Raw genomic sequence first — 16,633 nt, 5'->3', positions numbered from 1 at the left:
CACGTCTTTGCAAGGGTGCGTTTTCTATGGCAAAAGTATGTTGCTTGATAAGAGAAAAAGATCCACTATCTTATCTGTCAGATATTTACATTATGTTTAAGCAGTTGGAAATGATAGACAAGTTTAGTTTTTTTTTTTGCATTCTTCTTCTCTTTGTAATTTCATAAATGTTTTCTTAAATGTAATTTTAAAAGCTTGACTAATATCCCACTTTATGCAAAAGAAAATAGCATTGATGGAATGTCTACAATGTTTCAGGCACACACACACACACACACACACACACACACACACACACACACCCCACCCCACCCCACCCCACCAGCATTGAGTTGATTCTGACCTGTAACAACCTTAGGGGCAAAGTAGAACTGCCTCTGTGGGTTTCCCAGACTGTATCTCTTTGACAGGGGTCAGAATTTCATCTTTGCCCCTGAGGAGCGATCAAAGGTTTCCACCTGCTGACCTGGGAGTTAGCAGTCCGCTATGTAACCATTATGCCACCAGGACTGTGTAGTGGTTATGTGGTGGGCGCGCGCGTGCGCACACGCACACCTGTATGTGTACATATACGTACATGTGTACATATATGTGTGCACATACATATATGCCCTGGGCACACATACACATGCACACATACATACACGGATGGACATTTTTTGTACTTTCTGTGAAAGTAAATTAGTTTTCAAATCAATAATTCATAAGCAGATGGTTCTGTTACATTATGTCCCAAAATGTGTTAGCCATCTCCCTACTTCCCCTGTTTCCATTCACCGGGTTTCCCTAGCTTCCTGTCGGCTTTTTAAATTTCCTAACAGTTTTATTGAGATATCATTCACATATCAGACAATTCAGTGGTTCAGTCATATTAAAAAGAGTTCTGCAACCATCACCACAATCAATTTTAAGACATTTCCGTCTTTCTTGTATTCACTGTTGTTGGCTCCCCATTTCCTCCTCAAAAAAACCCCAAATTCACTGCCTTGTGTCAGTGCTGACTCATCGATCCCATAGGACAGGGAAGCCCTGCCACAGTGAGTTTCTGAGACTATCTATCTGCCTCAGAGCAGCTGCTGGTTTTGAACTGCTGACCTGGCAGATCACAGCCCAACGTATAACCTTTACACTATACCCCTAGGTAATTATTAATCCAGTTAATCTCTCTTTAGTTTTACCTACCTATCTTGGATTTCATATACAGGAAAACATACTAAACCAAAATAAAAATACAGCAACAATGATAAAATACAACAGAAAAACTTATAAAAGAAAGCAGAAAACATTAGAAATTAGAACAAATACATTGTGGGTAACAAGGGAAATCAAAAGACAAGGTGTCACCTTTTAATCAGAGTACTTATGCAGTATCTCTCCCCCCCCCCCCCCCCCCCCCCCCCCCCCCCCCTCCCCAGTGCACTCCATTTGATACCAAGGCCATTCACAACCCTGCTCCACAGTCAGGGGATTCCCGGGAGGGTTAATCTACGGGAGGATTCTGCAAATGGATTTTGGACTTTCACTGTCATCCAGAGCCTTCTGCAAAATGGGGTGTTCAGAATTTAAGCTCTAATACTGGTGGTTTGGGGTCAATGTGGCCTTTCTGGTCTCGGGCAGTGAGTGTTCTAAAGATCGCATCCTCATGGTAACGTTGCTGTATAGGCCTGGTCTGTGGCTGAGAGATGGCCTCTGGAAATGCCTTGAGTTTGAAGTTACACAGAGTGTTTTCGGGCTGTAGACTCAAGGGTTCCTCCAGCCTCTTTCAGACCAATTCGTCTAGTCTTTTTTTTTTTATTTATTTGATTTTTGTTCTACGTTTTCTCCTTAAATGTTATTTATTTTGCTATTGTTGAGAATATACACAGCAGAACACACCAGTTCAGCTATTCCTATATGTGCCATTTAGGCCCCTGCGTGACATTCTGTGAGTCATTCCTCCCCTCCAGCTAATCTTTTCAGTGACTTGTCAGTTTGATCTCATCGAGATCTTAAAAGTGAATAAGGCTCAAGGCAGACTTAAAAAATTTTTTTTTACGTAAGTTAAACTATTGCTTGTTTTCAAGATGGATTTGGGGTATTTTTGGTTCCAGGTTTCAAGATTATCTCAGGAAAATCGTTTCCAGTAGTTGATCTAATGCTGATGCTTCCAGGAAGTCTGGAGCCTGATGACTTGAGATTCTGTCCTATCTCTTCACCTTTGGATTAGTAGTCTTCCATGAAATCTTTGATCAGAGTGTTTGGTAGCAGTAACTAGGCACCATGCAGTTCTGCAGGCCTTGTGACAAAGTGAGCAGCTGGTCCTGGAGGCAATTAGCCACATCTTCCATGTCCCCTCCTATTCCCCACTCTCCTACTTCCTTTGTTGCACCAGGTGAAGGAGTAGACACCAGTTGTCGCCCAGATGAGTACTTGCTGGCTTTTAAGATTCACTTGTCAAAGAGAGACTAGAAGAGGTAGAACGGAAGTACTGGCCGTATTATTAATCCAGTTAGCTGGGATGTCCCAGTTAAGTGAAATGAAACCATGTTCCTCAACCTCCAAACCACGGAATCCAATCCATGAGGTGTTTGGTTGGACACTGGCAGCCTCAGCAGCTAATCTTCGTTGTTGGAAATATAGCTACCAACAAACATCAAAAAAGTTGAGTGGACTTTTTACAGATGTTTGATTTATTGATAGTAATTACAGATAATCTTTCCCCCCACTCCTACCCTTGGTAACCACTCACAGATTGTGATCTTTTCTTGCCAATTTTTCAGTAAGTGAGGTGGTACAATATTTGCCCTGTGCGATGGCTTATTTTGCTCAGCCTGTCATCGTTTGGAGTTGCCTTAGTGATGTAGTGGTTACATGTTGAGCTGTGATCCAAAAGGTCAGCAGTTCAAAACCACCAGCCACTCATCAGGAGAAAGACTGAGTTTCTACTCCTGGAAACAGTTACAGTCCCGGAAACTCACAGGGGCAGTTCTACCCTGCCCTATAGGATCGCTATAAGTCTGCAGCAACTCCATGGCAGCGAGTTTGGTTTGGTCCTCAAGATCTACCCACACAGCACGGTAGCATGTTTCAAGAGTTTAGTATTCCTTGTATGTACATCGCACATTTTGTTATCCATTCATCTGTTGATGGGTATTGAGGTTGTTTCTATCTTGTGGCTATGCAAATAGTGCAGTAGTGAACCTTGATGCCTAAGTCTCTTAACTTAAATGAATTGCAGAGAGGGTGGGGTGTATACCTGGGAGTGAAACTGCTAGTTCCTGTGGCATAGTTGGGGGAGGTAAAGATGATGAGTTCATTTTTTTTGACATGTTGCATTTAGATCACTCTCAGAAATCTGTTGGAGAAAGATAAGACTTTTTACTTCCCCTGAAGAATTACCGTCAGGGAAACCAACAGGGGCAGTTCTACTCGATCCTATAGAGTCAGTCTGTAGGGTCATTATGAGCCAGCAGTGAGACAGGAAACCCAGGCTTTCCAGCAGATGAGAGAGATAAATTTCTCATTCAGTATGACTGCCTCACTAGTTTGTTTAACTGGTGCTATTTCAATAGCAAATATTTTCTATTTTTTTACAGGAAGTTGTGGTGTTTTAGGATTTATTACGTTTTTCCAACCGGGCTTGATAATTGAACCACCCTTTTACAACAATGTCAATGTTCTAATGGGAGGAAGCAGCATGGATCTCAAAGAATTGGTTTACATGGAAAATGTGTAAATTGAGGACAAGTGCATACTTATTTGAGATGTTTTACTTAATCTAGTGTTTTTATGTTGGTCCTGTAAAGATATAATTAAGATATTTACACAACAGAGTATGTAATCAGATCAGATTAATTAATTTGTGTGTGGTGGTTTGTGTGTGACATTTGCTTTAGTTTTGTATATAAATAGACTGCATTACTAGAAGGTTATACATTTTTTTATTCCTTTGCTTAAGCTAGGCTGATGGAAAACCAGCGACAATTTCTCCATGCCTTTCTCCCTGTAGCACGAGGTTTCTGTAAGGATAGGTACTTTAAAAACAAAACAAGAACATTTTATTGTGGATTGGGTGAAGGTTTTACAGAGCAAATCAGTTTCCCATTCAACAAGTCGTACTTACCTTGTAAATTCATTTCATTGATTGCATTGCTTACAGTGAACATCACTTATCCCCAGTTCTTCCTCCTTTCCTAACCCTTTGAACTTGGCCTGTGGGTAATTGATACCCCCTTGATCTGAAATGGTTGCATGCTTTAGAGTGTGGCTTCTCCCTAATACTATTTGTTTGCCGCAAACTGAGTCAGGGGTGTGAGTGTACTTCCAGACTTGAATAGTCACAGTCCTGGGACAAGCCTCTACCTGGCGAGGAAGACTGGCCTTTTTATGATTTTGAGCTTTGTCCTATGTTTTCTCCCAGACCATTCGGGACACTTTAATGTGCTCTTTCCCAGAGCAGTTGGTAGTGGTGCCCAAGCACCGTGGACTTCCTCTGTTCTCACAGTGGTGGAGGCCGATGTCCTCATGGTCCACTGGACCGATTGCTCCCATGCATTTTCAGCTCTCTTCACACTGCCCCTCCAGATTGGGAGAAGCCAATAAGTTGTCATTGACAAGCTTTGTTTTAAAGATCCCAGATGTGACCCACTAAAGTAGTATGTAGAACACCGACTCCGTGGTCACGTTACGTCTGTTTACCTGCTGTTTCCCGAGACCATGTCCTGAGTCCTCAGTTCCAGCGACTTATTCCTTCAAGGCGGTGTTTGGTGATGTCTAAGAAGTTTTCATAATTTCTCCCCTTAAAGATAAGCCAAAAGGTTTTTTCCCCCAGAATTGGTCATATCAGTGTAAACAATGTAGATACATACCAGTGTTAGAAAAGTGTGTGTGTGTGTATGTGTGTTTAACTTGGAAATAATCATTCTTATTCTTTATATAGATTGAATATCTGCTTAAGAAACTTACAGAAGCTATGGGAGGAGGTTGGCAGCAAGAACAATTTGAACATTATAAAATCAATTTTGATGACGGAAAAGATGGACTCTCTGTGTGGGAACTTATTGAACTTATTGGAAATGGACACTTCAGCAAAGGCATGGACCGGCAGTCCTTGTCCATGGCGATCAATGAAGTCTTCAATGAGCTCATATTGGATGTGTTGAAACAGGTAAGAGGCCTATAATTCCGTATGCTCTTTCATCTTTAGAATCTGACAAACTGGTGATAAAATTTTCATCACAAAGTGATTCTAAGTCATTAATGTAGATTTAGAGCAGAAATGAAGTTTCATCTTTTCCAATCTTGTATTAATAATGCTTTCAAGAATTACTGATGCGGTTGTAAAGTTCAGATAAGAATTTGGACGTCACTGTTTTGAAGAAAGCTGCCTTTCCAAACTTTATTTAGAGTACCTTCAGGTCATGTTTACATCCGTGCTAACTGATCTGGAAAGAGTCCAGGGTCTCGTTGCTCCGCGAACAAAGCAGGCTGCTGCAGAGCGGGCACTGTTGTCGTTATTGTAGAGTGTGATGCACGCCTGTAAAGCTGTCTGGAAGGGTGATCACTAGAATGGTAACTGGTTGCCTCTGCATGTGGGATTTTCTTTCTTTCTTTCTTTTTTGAGTTAGTGATGTATGTTTAACTATGTCCCCCCAAAATAAGCTTTTTAGACAGTTTATTGGCTGCTTGCTTCGGTAGCGTATGTACTGAAACGGGACGATACAGAGAGGGTTAGCATGGCTTTGCTCCTTCTCCGCCAGGAGGGGAGGCCGTCTCTGCACCTTTACCACGTGGAAACCATCAACAGACAGTTATTGAGGCTTCGTCTGCGTAGGTTTCTGGTACTAAAAAGTGGTTCACGACACAGACTCCGTCTTCAGAGGACTTACAGAAAACGTGGCTCTAGCTACATTTCATTATGGGCAGTTTTTGCTCACTGTCCAGTTACACAAGTAATGTGATTAGAATCCGACGTTGTAGTCAAATGAAACGTAGAAACTTATAGCCAAATTAATATTATGTAAATATCATGTCAAATCTTTACCACTGATCATCAGTACCTGTGGATTAGAGTGTTGAAACTTTCAGATATTGCCAAATAACCTGTATGGTTGATCATAACAGCATACCTTTGCTGAAGTAAAACTTGAAGGACGCATCTTCCAGGCTGCTATGTCGTGAGGAAGCAGGACAGTTGAGTGAGTGAAGAAGCCAATGTGTAGGGCTTTTCCTGCTCCTCTGGCACAGAATTTTCTAGAACATTGAGAGTTCAGGGGGGAAGGTGTGTTCACGCTAGAAGGTAAAACACCTCAAATCTCTGGCTGAGAAGGTAATACTGGACCAAGTTGGCACTTTTGTTTATTTTCATTGATCAAGGGTTTAATTTACTGAGAATTACTATTACTGTTTGGTATTGTTTTTTTTAAAAGTTTTAATTTGGAGAATTTTGAGCATATACAGTAGAGAGAAGAGATAATGAACTTCCATAGATTGATTTACCCAGCCTCCACAACCACTGGCAAGTACCTGGTTAATCCAGGCCAGTCTCAGGCCACTGTTTTAATTTCATCACAGTATTTTACTATATAATTCTAAAAGGTTAAGGCATTAAAAAAGTATTATTAACATCAGGGCTTCTGAAACTTTTGAGCTTTGGGGGTTGTGTCAGGCATAGTTGTCTAAAGAAACAGAACCAATGACACTCCTGTGTATAAGAAAGAACTTTATAGCAAAAAGGAATTTGACATCAAGAAGGCATCCAGCCCAGTCCAACCCAAGTCCATGGACCTGGTGCTAGGCAGAACCCTCTTCAGACTCATACAGCCACAGACCAATGACAGAAAGGTGAAGCAGGAAGCAGAGAGACCACAGGTCAGTGGGTGGGTGCAGAGGCTGTGGATCCAAGACTGGTGTGAGGATGGTAGGGAACTAAAAATTCCCAGGGTCTGCAGCTCCCACGGGGCCACCCCTGGAGGCAGACACAGAGTGGGAGCCGAGAGGAAAGCAAAGGGCAAGAGAGAGAGGTTCCCAGACCTCTTTCATAAAAAGGCCTCACCCTCCAGGAGACATCACCAGACCACCCCTGATTGACAGGTTGGACTACACCCTTCCTACCTCCCATAAAATCCATCCACCACAGGGGCCTTCCTCTGCAGTGTCTGGAAGTATATGTAAGCTTTTCTCTGTATGTCCTTGCATGAATTTTAACTTGAGCTTCATAGATTCTTGGAAGATCTGTAAGCCACAAAGGAGATATTCAGGATCATGTATCAAATCGTAGTATACAAAAAAACCAAACAAACCAAAAATCGATAAGTAACCCTTTAGAGCAGTGTAGAACTGCCCCTTTGGGGTCTCTAACTCTTCACAGGCCTAGGAAGCTCCCTCCTTTCCCTACCACACGCTGGTGGTCTTAGCCCATGGTAGCCATTATGCCACCAGGGCTCTGCGATCATGGCATAGGCCGGAGCCCTGGTGGCCTAGAGGTTACCACTGGGCTGCAGTCCTCATGATCGGTGCTCCCGTGGGAGAAGGACTGGGCTTTCTACTCCTATCAATAGTTACCGTCTGGGAAAACCAGGGGGGTTCCCTGTGAGTCAGCATCGACTCGATGGCAACGAGAAATTCTAAATGAATACTCTTAAAAATAAAGAATTGAACAAGCATTTATATCAGATTTAATCTTTTTACAGGGTTACATGATGAAAAAAGGCCATAAGCGGAAAAACTGGACCGAACGCTGGTTTGTGCTGAAGCCCCACATAATCTCTTACTATGTGAGCGAGGATCTGAAAGACAAGAAAGGGGAAATCCTCTTGGATGAAAATTGCTGTGTAGAGGTAACTGCTAACTCTCCTGGTGCTTCCTTCCCATGGCTTGCCCGGTGCTGCCCCCTGCTGGTGAGGGGGCTTCCCACTACCCTACCCGAGAGGTTCCAAACCCGTGGCTGTTGAGTGGCTTCTAACTCCGTGCGTGCGGGGGGAAGGACCGTGGACCTGCCCCCAGGGGTGTCTCCAGCTTGTCATCTGTACAGAAACTGATCGCCACGTCATTCTCCCATGGAAGGACTGGTAGTTTCGAACTGCTGACCTTTTGCCTAGTAGCCCACCACTTAACCACTTGCATAACATCTTTTTCTAGGCCTCAGAGGCTTTAAAATAATCTCCATGTTTATACTCCCCCCAATACTACAGGCATATAGAAACCACATTTCAGTACCGAAATTAACAAACACTGGCAATCCCTACCCCCACCCCCCATGTGACTTTATATCCCCTCCCAATATGACGAACAAAGTGTAGGAATTGAGTCTCATTTATTTGTATATTTTATGGCTCAGATATTAAGTAAAGGAGTCATAAAAAAGAAATGAATCTTGAAAACCTTATGAAGACAGTGTGTGAGACCATGATTGTACTAGACCATCTGGGACATTTTGAGTACAGTCATAAAGCAGAAGAAGATGTGAATGTTACCGTTGCCTGAACGTTAAATGACGTTCAGGATGCTTTCTTCAGAGCGACTCCGTTTCGTAAATGAATTCCTCCAGATCAACCAGTTTTGAGTTTTTACCTCATCGGTGTACTATTATCCCCCTTGCTTCCGTCTGAGAAAATGTGGAATACCTTGGCTCTCGGGTTGATGTATTTTGATGAATGAGATGGTGTAGACATGTTAATAATGACCGGCGTGTGCAGTCCCCACTCACCAGTCTCCACTCGTTCAACAAGACATGGAAACTCACAAGACTCCCCTAGGCTATGTCATTCTTCCCTGGAGGATGGAAGCAGGACCACAGCTTGCCAGCACCCACAGCCCAGGTGCAGGGACAAGAGAGCCAGGGCAGCCACAGGTGGGAGTCATCCTGGCTACAAGCCAGCTCCGTGCTGCTTGTAACAACTCCACAGGTGTCTCTTCCAGGTGCCCTGCAAGGGACATGCTGTTACAAAGTCCAAAGCCTGGCGCTCCCCTCAGATGTTTGGAGTTTGCGCAGTGCAGGTGTGCTATCGGACTCAGAAGTCCTAAGTAATATAGCCTAGGGTGCAGTTTGTAAGTCAGTAACATGCATTTATGGTGATAGTGAGTTCCTGCCAGATTTGCATAAATAATTACCTTCCAGCTTATTTATTTAATTTTTCTCAGGCCTCTTTTACTTTTTAAAGTTTCATTGACTTATAATTCAGCAGTGGTACCATTCAGTCATTCAATCATATTAAGAAGAGTTGCTCAATCATGACCACAGTCGATTTGAGAACATCTTCTTGGTTCGTATACTCACCATTATTCGCTCCTCATAAATTACTTAAATTACCAGTTTTGCTTTCTGTTTCAGTCCCTGCCTGACAAAGATGGAAAGAAATGCCTCTTTCTCATTAAATGTCTTGATAAGACCTTTGAAATCAGCGCCTCGGATAAGAAGAAGAAACAGGAGTGGATTCAAGGTAAGGTGATTCGTACGATTTCCCACGTTCAACCTGAGCGCACCGACATTGTGTATTCCCGCATCTCATTGAAGCGGCACTCTGCACACTGCTGCAGCTATTTCTGTGCGTCGCGTAGTACTTAAGAGAAACGCAGTGTAGGATGAGGCGACAAACTCGTATCAACGCCATTTTCATGACCTGGGTGGTAAATTCTGGAATGGAAATTTGAGGGTGTATTTACTGTTTAAAGAGCCTGGGGTGACCCCCTTTGAGGACTATGAAGACTTTTCAAGGGGTCATCTTGAGATTTCTGCTAGTAGGTAAAGCAGAAGAGGAATTGTGCAGTGAGTTTTGGAAATGTCATTTTTGAGATTCATTACTGCCACAAGCAGTCACTGCTTTCGAAGAATTATCTTAAGATCATATATTTTAAAATCACTAACGTGAAAAACCAAACTATTACATAATTTCAAAAGGATGAAACACTATACACACACACACACACACAATTGGTTTTACTTTTGTTTTTTCCATCATGAAAGGGGATTCTGAATACGATACTCCTGGACATGGAATATTATACTCTTGGAAATGGTGGTCATATTTTGTTGTGGCTTAAGAGTTTGAGGCACACACCTGTGGGTTCGACCCTCTTTCTCGGTCAGTTGGCTTATGAATTCTGGGTGTGCTTCGCTCTTCTGAAGGTGGTGATAAGGGTAGGTGCTCCCCCGCAGAGTGGATTGTCGTGAGTTCCCATGTCAAGTGTCTATGAAGCACAGATGTATAGTCACGGGTGTGGGAGCTGGAAGGACTTTCACAGATCATTTCCCTCTGGCGCACTGCACGCGGTCATGCAGAACATCCTCACCACCATCGGTGGCCAGCTCTGAACGCACCCCAGGCCTCCCCCTCCACCGGTGTGTTTCCCACTGCGCCACTCACAGGCTGGACTAACCTGTTCCTTATCCCCCTTCTCCTACACCATTGACAGCCATTCATTCTACCATTCATCTGTTGGAGCTGGGCAGCCCCCCACCACACAAAGAAGCCCGAGAGCGTCGGAAAGAACAGCGGAAGAAGCTGCTGGCTGAGCAGGAGGAGCTGGAGCGACAGATGAAGGAGCTGCAGGCAGCCAATGAGAACAAGCAGCAGGAGCTGGAGACTGTGAGGAAGGTGCGACTGGGCGCTGGGCCTGGGAGTGGGGATGGGTGGTGGGAGGCACATCAAGGGGGGAACTCTAGGCAGTGGGGAGCTGCTCTCCATTTCACTGCAGAAGCCCCAGCCCCTGCTGTGTGAACTTGGAGTCTACCAAGACTAGGTTAGTACGGTCTCGGGGTGTTTCTGCAGAGCTGAGCGGAGGCAGCCTGGCTCGACCAGCCCCGCACGTTCTAGCGCAGCAAAGGCATACGTCTGGAAAGGCGTACCGTGAGACGAATGAGCCCACGTGGATTTTGTCCAGAAGGCGGGGAAGTTCATTCCCTGGCTGGCTGTCAAGGCCAGTTTGGTGACCTGGGCAAAATGTCGTTGTTGCCACTTTTTAAGTCATTGTCATGAGTATACCTTGAAGACTGATGGTAAAATTGTGATTTTTTTTTTTTTTAGTCTTAAAAATGCAGCAGGGGGTGGTGGCCCAAATGCCACAGACGCTCCTGAACTGAGGCTTAGTCAGTGTTGCCAATTCATGTTTGTTTGTTTTTCTTTTAAATTTTCTATTTGCAATCTGGCTTTAGGAATATTTCCAGAGATGATTATTACTATTTTTTAAAATTCTCCGCTGGTTATGGCTGTTTCTCCAGAGAAAGTGTTTGCAGGGCTCCTCATGCCTCCCTTCCCGGAGTCGAGCTCTGATACAAATGTAAGGGGTGACAGACCAGACGACAAGATCGCACAGAGAAGGAGCCCGAGACACTGGAGGGGATGCAGAGAGTCTGCGGGGAAATCCCATTAGCTCCTCATTTCATTTTCCTCCCGGCGTTTTGAAGCCCCCTGGCACAGCTTCCGTGCTCCGAATGCATTCACAGGCGCCTTGAGCCCATAATCAAACACATTTGGTCCTTGGCAGAATGTGCCCAGCCGTCCCCGGGGTCACCCGTTTCCCTAATTTGCTTTGTACGCTGACGAGGGGCACTTGTTGAACTGGAACGTCAGTGGGCCTAAACGTTTCCTAATTCTGTTTTTCTGACTGAAGAATGGAGGGCTTCCCCGCATGTTCACGGCGACGGCTCTCTTCATGTGCCCTTCCACTGACCCTTTCCTGCTGGGCTCTGGGTGGGCTTTTGATTGGGTAGAAACTGGAAGAAGCAGCCTCCAGAGCAGCCGAGGAGGAAAAGAAACGTCTTCAGACTCAAGTGGAGCTGCAGGCCCGGTTCAGCACGGAGCTGGAGCGGGAGAAGCACGTGAGTGGCCCTCGGCGGGGTGCGGGTAGGAAGCTGCGGCAGCGGGGGCCAGGGGCAGCCCGGGCCAGTGTGCAGGGCTGTGAGGCCCGAGCACGGCTGTGTGGGAAGCTTGGCTCTGCCACTGACTTGCAGTAGGACAGCAGTTCTCAACCCTTTCACAGGGGTCGCCCGATGCATAACAGTAGCAAAATGACAGTGATGAAGCAGCAACAAAATAATATTCTGGTTGGGGGATCACCACCACATGAGGAGCTGTATGAAAGGGTCGCGGTGTTAGGAAGGCTGAGAGCCGCTGCAGTAGGAGATGAGGGGCTGCTGTGTGTTCCTTTGCTCATCTGTCATTTGTTGAGCACTCCCTGTATGCTTGATACTGAGCCAGTGATACACAGATGGAAGTACCATACACCTGGCTTCCAAAGGCCCCTACCTAGAAATGGATTGGAATGGGATGCTGCATGCTTTATGTCCTGGTCTGCCTGGGCCAGTCCCTGCCACCCTGCATAATTGTTCATACCATCCCTTTACATTCTCCGAAGAAGTAAGCACGTGTCCTTTGGCCTGCGTCCTGTGTAGTGAGCAAAGCGGGGATTCTGGAATTGTGAGATCCTCTGAATTCGGGATTGCTCCTCTGACTCCTCGGAGGGCATGTCCCTCAGGTTGCATGCTGACCTTCACACACTGGGTGACGCGCCCATTCCCTTCCCTTTAATGTGTGCGTGTAAGTACCCAGAGGAAGACACAGGTGATGTCAGAGAAAGTACTCTACCCACAGATGGAGAGGGGTGGATGTTTCCTCTCTGCACTTTCTCCCTGGACATTTAAATTAGGGGGATTATCATAGGACCTGCCGGGTTTTAGGAGGATGAAGTGAGCTACTGCAGTGAAACCTTCAATAGCAGACACGTTTGCAAGGATGCCCTTGTCTTTGAATGTAGGGCTTCAAAACCTTTTAACGCAGAGGGAAAGACCGTACCTGTGCGAAGGCCCTAGTTGACCTGCGGGAGGTCAGGGAGAGAGGGGACAGAGGCAGCCAGATGGGTGCAGGTAGTGGTTGCTGATGAATCTTGCCTTTTCCCTCTGCAGTAACACTGTGCCTGCTCTGGCTGGTTCACTGCGTTTAGCATAGACTGTTGGCAAAGAGGTTGCAGCCTTAGGACTGAAAAGAATTTCAAGATTAAACTACCCAGAGAAACATTTCTTTTTCTTGACTTGGTTTCTTGTGGGCGTATGTGTAAGAACTCTGGTGGCACAGTGGTTATGTGTGGGACTGCGATCTGATTTCACTCCCAAAGGTCAGCAGTTCAAAACCACCAGCCGCTCTGTGTGAGAAAAACTGGGCTTTCTATTCCTGTAAAGAGTTATACCTGTCAAGACAGGGGCAGTTCTGCCCCGTCCCATAGGGCCACCATAAGTCGGCATTGACTCAATGCCAGTGAGCATTGTTTGGTTGAAAGTTGAGCCACAACAGTGAGTTCAGATCCAGGTTCAAAGGATACCCAGAGGCCACACAGTTTCAGGAGCCCCACCAATCTCTGTTTCGTTTTTGTTTTTTTATGATTTTGAGGTTTGTTCCACACCTTCCTCCCATTCTATCCTGCACATCTGACTGTGATCCTTTTCAGAGCCTCGAATTGGGCTCCATCTAGTTCTTCTGGCCTCGGGGTGGGTGATCCATTAGTCCTTTGCACTTTTTGTTTCCGTGTCTGCGATTTTCTTCACTCGTCTGTGCTCTAGGTGGGGAGAGACCTGTAGCTGCACCTTCACTGGCCACTCACAAGCTTTCCAGACCCAGTTGCTACTCAACCTCAGCCTGTAGGATAGGATCGAACCGCCCCTGTGTAAATCTGTCCCTCTTTATGGGAGTGGACTACCTCATCTTTCCCCCGTCGAAAGGCTGGTGGTTCGTCAGTAAGCCAGTTCAGTAACTCTGTACATCACCCTGGGTGGCGGTTGAGAGAAAAGTGAACCTGCTTTTAAACATGACTTTCTTAAACCACCAGATCCGCCAGCAGATGGAAGAACAGGTTGCCCAGAAATCCTCGGAACTGGAACAGTATTTGCAGCGAGTACGGGAGCTAGAAGACATGTACCTACAGCTGCAGGAGGCTCTCGAGGACGAGCGACAGGCCCGGCAAGACGAAGAGACCGTGCGGAAGCTTCAGGCCAGGTGCCAGGCCAGCGTGTACTCAGTCTCTGTGTGCTGTGCTTGGGCCCTCACTGCTTCTAGGGGCCCTCTGTTCTGGATCACAGACCTCCAGGTGGAGGTCCAGGTTGGAGAGGCCAGGAGGCCTGGCTGACTGGGTTCTTGTCACTCTGGGGCACGGGAAGGCCCTGCTGTTTTAGAGCAGGCTGGCGGGGCGCCTTTCTAGTCGTTTTCTAGAATAATTCCAGGACCAGCTGTATGAGCGCCTGCTTTCTCAGACATGCCCCAGACCAGAGAGGGCCTGGCACTGCCCCAAGTTTGCAGCCTGGGGTCTGCTTTAGCCAGAGTTGTAGCCCTTTGGGGAGGATCAGAAAGAAATCAGCATTTTCCACCTAGTGTTTGAGAACTAAACTCTCTCCCCCCACCTGCCCAATGCTGCCCCTTTAAGGTTTAAAATCAGGTGGAGGATATATGACCGTCCTGTCTCAGGTGGGAACGGTCCATTTCGGGTTTCTGGAGCAGCAAGGAAGAAAAGGTGCAGTGGAGATCTCCAAAGGGGGTGTTTGAGCCATTCGCCCCCCTTTTCCTTCTTCCTCAAGCGTCTCACTCGCTGCCCCATTTGCATGCTTTAAGCTGCTTTGTCAGGAGTGTGAATTATATTGGAAGCCGTTTCTCCAATATGAGCCTGTTTATCCCCTGGCAGCCGCTGGTGATTGTGGTTGTACCGTAAGCTTCGAGCCGTGGCCTCTGCTTCTGGGAGCAGCAGTGAGACAGCTGGCGTCGTGGTGGTTTGAATGAGAATCACCCGTGGAGCTTTTAAAACAAGGAAATACAGGTATCAGGCTGGTACCAGGTTTAGTGAAGCAGATGATTGTGGGTAGGAGCGAGGCCTGAGGCTTGTTTGCTTTTTAATTGTGATAAGCATATGTACCAAAAACATGGTCAGCATTTTGCATATGTTAAATTCGGCAACGTTAATGTTTACCCTGTTGTTAAGCATCTCCCTTCACAGGATCTCGGTGTCCCCTGAAGTCTGAGTGGTTTTTTTTGTCGTTTTCTTGTCAAGTTTTGGTCAGCACCACCCCTCAACAAAAAAGAAGTCTCAATAAATTCGTACGGGGGCTTTGAGGGATGTAAACTGCTGGCGCGGCGGTTTTCATCTTTGAGTATCAATCTAACTGCTCGTGTGCTGCTGCACAGGGTCCAGCTGGCGGGGAAGCACAGCCCAGGGCTTGGCCTTTTCTTGGTGTGCAAAGGCCATTTTACGAATATGATTTTATGGAATTGTTTGTCCTCCCACTCCATTTCTGAGCTTGAAGTGGACAGCTCTGCCCCCTCTAGTGGGCATTTTTGTCTTTGTTGTCTTAGTGGTCCTCTTGAAGGTAGGCCAGCCCTTCCCTTTCCCATGTCACGGATGCCCAGACCTCCTCCTAATTCCCTCCATTAGGGCTTTCTCCTTTCTCCCGCGCCCTGGACAGGCCTTTCTGCAGAGAACAAGCCTGGGAGGGTGCAGCAGAAACATTTATATCTAGCCCTGGTGAAGTGAGGCATGACTAATCATAGACCAGGAGTGTACTGAGGGGGTTTTTAGTCAACCCTTCCTTTCCGAGCGGGACCCAGGGGTTAAGCACTAGGTGGTCATGGTCAGCAGTACAATCTGACAGCTGCTCTGAGGGAGAAAGATGTGGCAGTCTGCTTCTGGGAAGATGCTCAACCTTATAGGGCAGTTCTGCCCTGCCCTGCAGGGGTGGTGGGGGTTGAAATTGAATCAAGGTGACAGATCAAATTTGGGGGGTGGGGGGATTTGTTGGGGATGGTCTTAGAGTAGTGTGTTAGACTGGATTGTCTAGGGAAACCAACCAGTGACACTCATACTGTATAAGGTAGACCTTTATGTCAAGAAGTTATTGTATAGCCTAGCTAGTCCAACTCCTGTCCATGTGCCCCAGGCTGGCCGGAGCCCTCTAAAACCTCACCAGGTCGATGAAGCACACAGGTGAAGGGGAAGCTGGGAGATTACAGGCCAAGGAGCAGGGCAGGGCTGGCACTGCCCATGTCTGTGCTCCACATGCAGCTGCCCCTGGAGGCAGACACAGAGTCCAGCAAATAGGAAGTCGAAGGGCAGGAGAGAGAAACAGTCTCAGGGTCTCCCTTATTAAAAGGCCCTACCTGACCATGAGGCTTCACCAGACCATGCCTGGTTGGCAGGTTGCGGTCCACCCCTGCTCCACACAGGTACCATCAGGTTGGCATACAACCTAACCATCACTGGTAGAGAGGCAGTAAAAGGGAGCTGATGTCAAGGAATGCAGGAAGGAAAAGTATGTTTTGAAACCGATTGTGGTAGCAATTGTGCAATACTGCTTGATGTGATTGAACATTATGGAATAATATGGTATCTGTATGAACTCCCAGTAAAATGGCTTTTGAAAAACAAGACAATCTAACCACCACAAGTATCTCGCTGTATGATGGATAGGCCTTTCTCTGTCAGGATTTTAGGTTTTCTCAGAGATATGGTTCATAGTAACTTAAATTATTTAAACCTAAGAGCTTTGACTTGAACCATTTGAGTCTTATTATTCATTACTTAGGTGATATTTTTTGTGTTTGGGGTGAAGGCTTTCACAGTGGGTCAGGTTCTCACTCAGCATTTCTTACACAGGTGGTTTAGTGACTTAGGCAACGTTCTT

At 46.1% G+C, this 16,633-nt stretch overlaps 1 protein-coding gene across 2 annotated transcripts in view; it reads left to right on the top strand.

The window, feature by feature from the left end:
* The window catches only part of SWAP70 (switching B cell complex subunit SWAP70), a 90,380-nt gene that overhangs the window by 65,877 nt on the left and 7,870 nt on the right, over positions 1-16,633 (top strand). For both annotated transcript variants that reach the window (XM_004711539.3, XM_045290978.1), the window contains exons 4-9: positions 4,919-5,146; positions 7,671-7,817; positions 9,311-9,419; positions 10,393-10,574; positions 11,690-11,797; positions 13,798-13,964. In XM_004711539.3, the coding sequence (XP_004711596.1) occupies positions 4,919-5,146; positions 7,671-7,817; positions 9,311-9,419; positions 10,393-10,574; positions 11,690-11,797; positions 13,798-13,964 (941 nt within the window). The remainder of the gene's footprint in view (positions 1-4,918; positions 5,147-7,670; positions 7,818-9,310; positions 9,420-10,392; positions 10,575-11,689; positions 11,798-13,797; positions 13,965-16,633) is intronic.

This window comes from Echinops telfairi, unplaced genomic scaffold, assembly GCF_000313985.2.
Source record: "Echinops telfairi isolate 266 unplaced genomic scaffold, ASM31398v2 ScPeMD7_60;HRSCAF=208, whole genome shotgun sequence".
Classification (NCBI taxonomy): domain Eukaryota; kingdom Metazoa; phylum Chordata; class Mammalia; order Afrosoricida; family Tenrecidae; genus Echinops; species Echinops telfairi.
The sequence above is the reverse complement of the archived record's forward strand: the minus strand, read 5'-3'. Positions and strand labels throughout refer to the sequence as shown.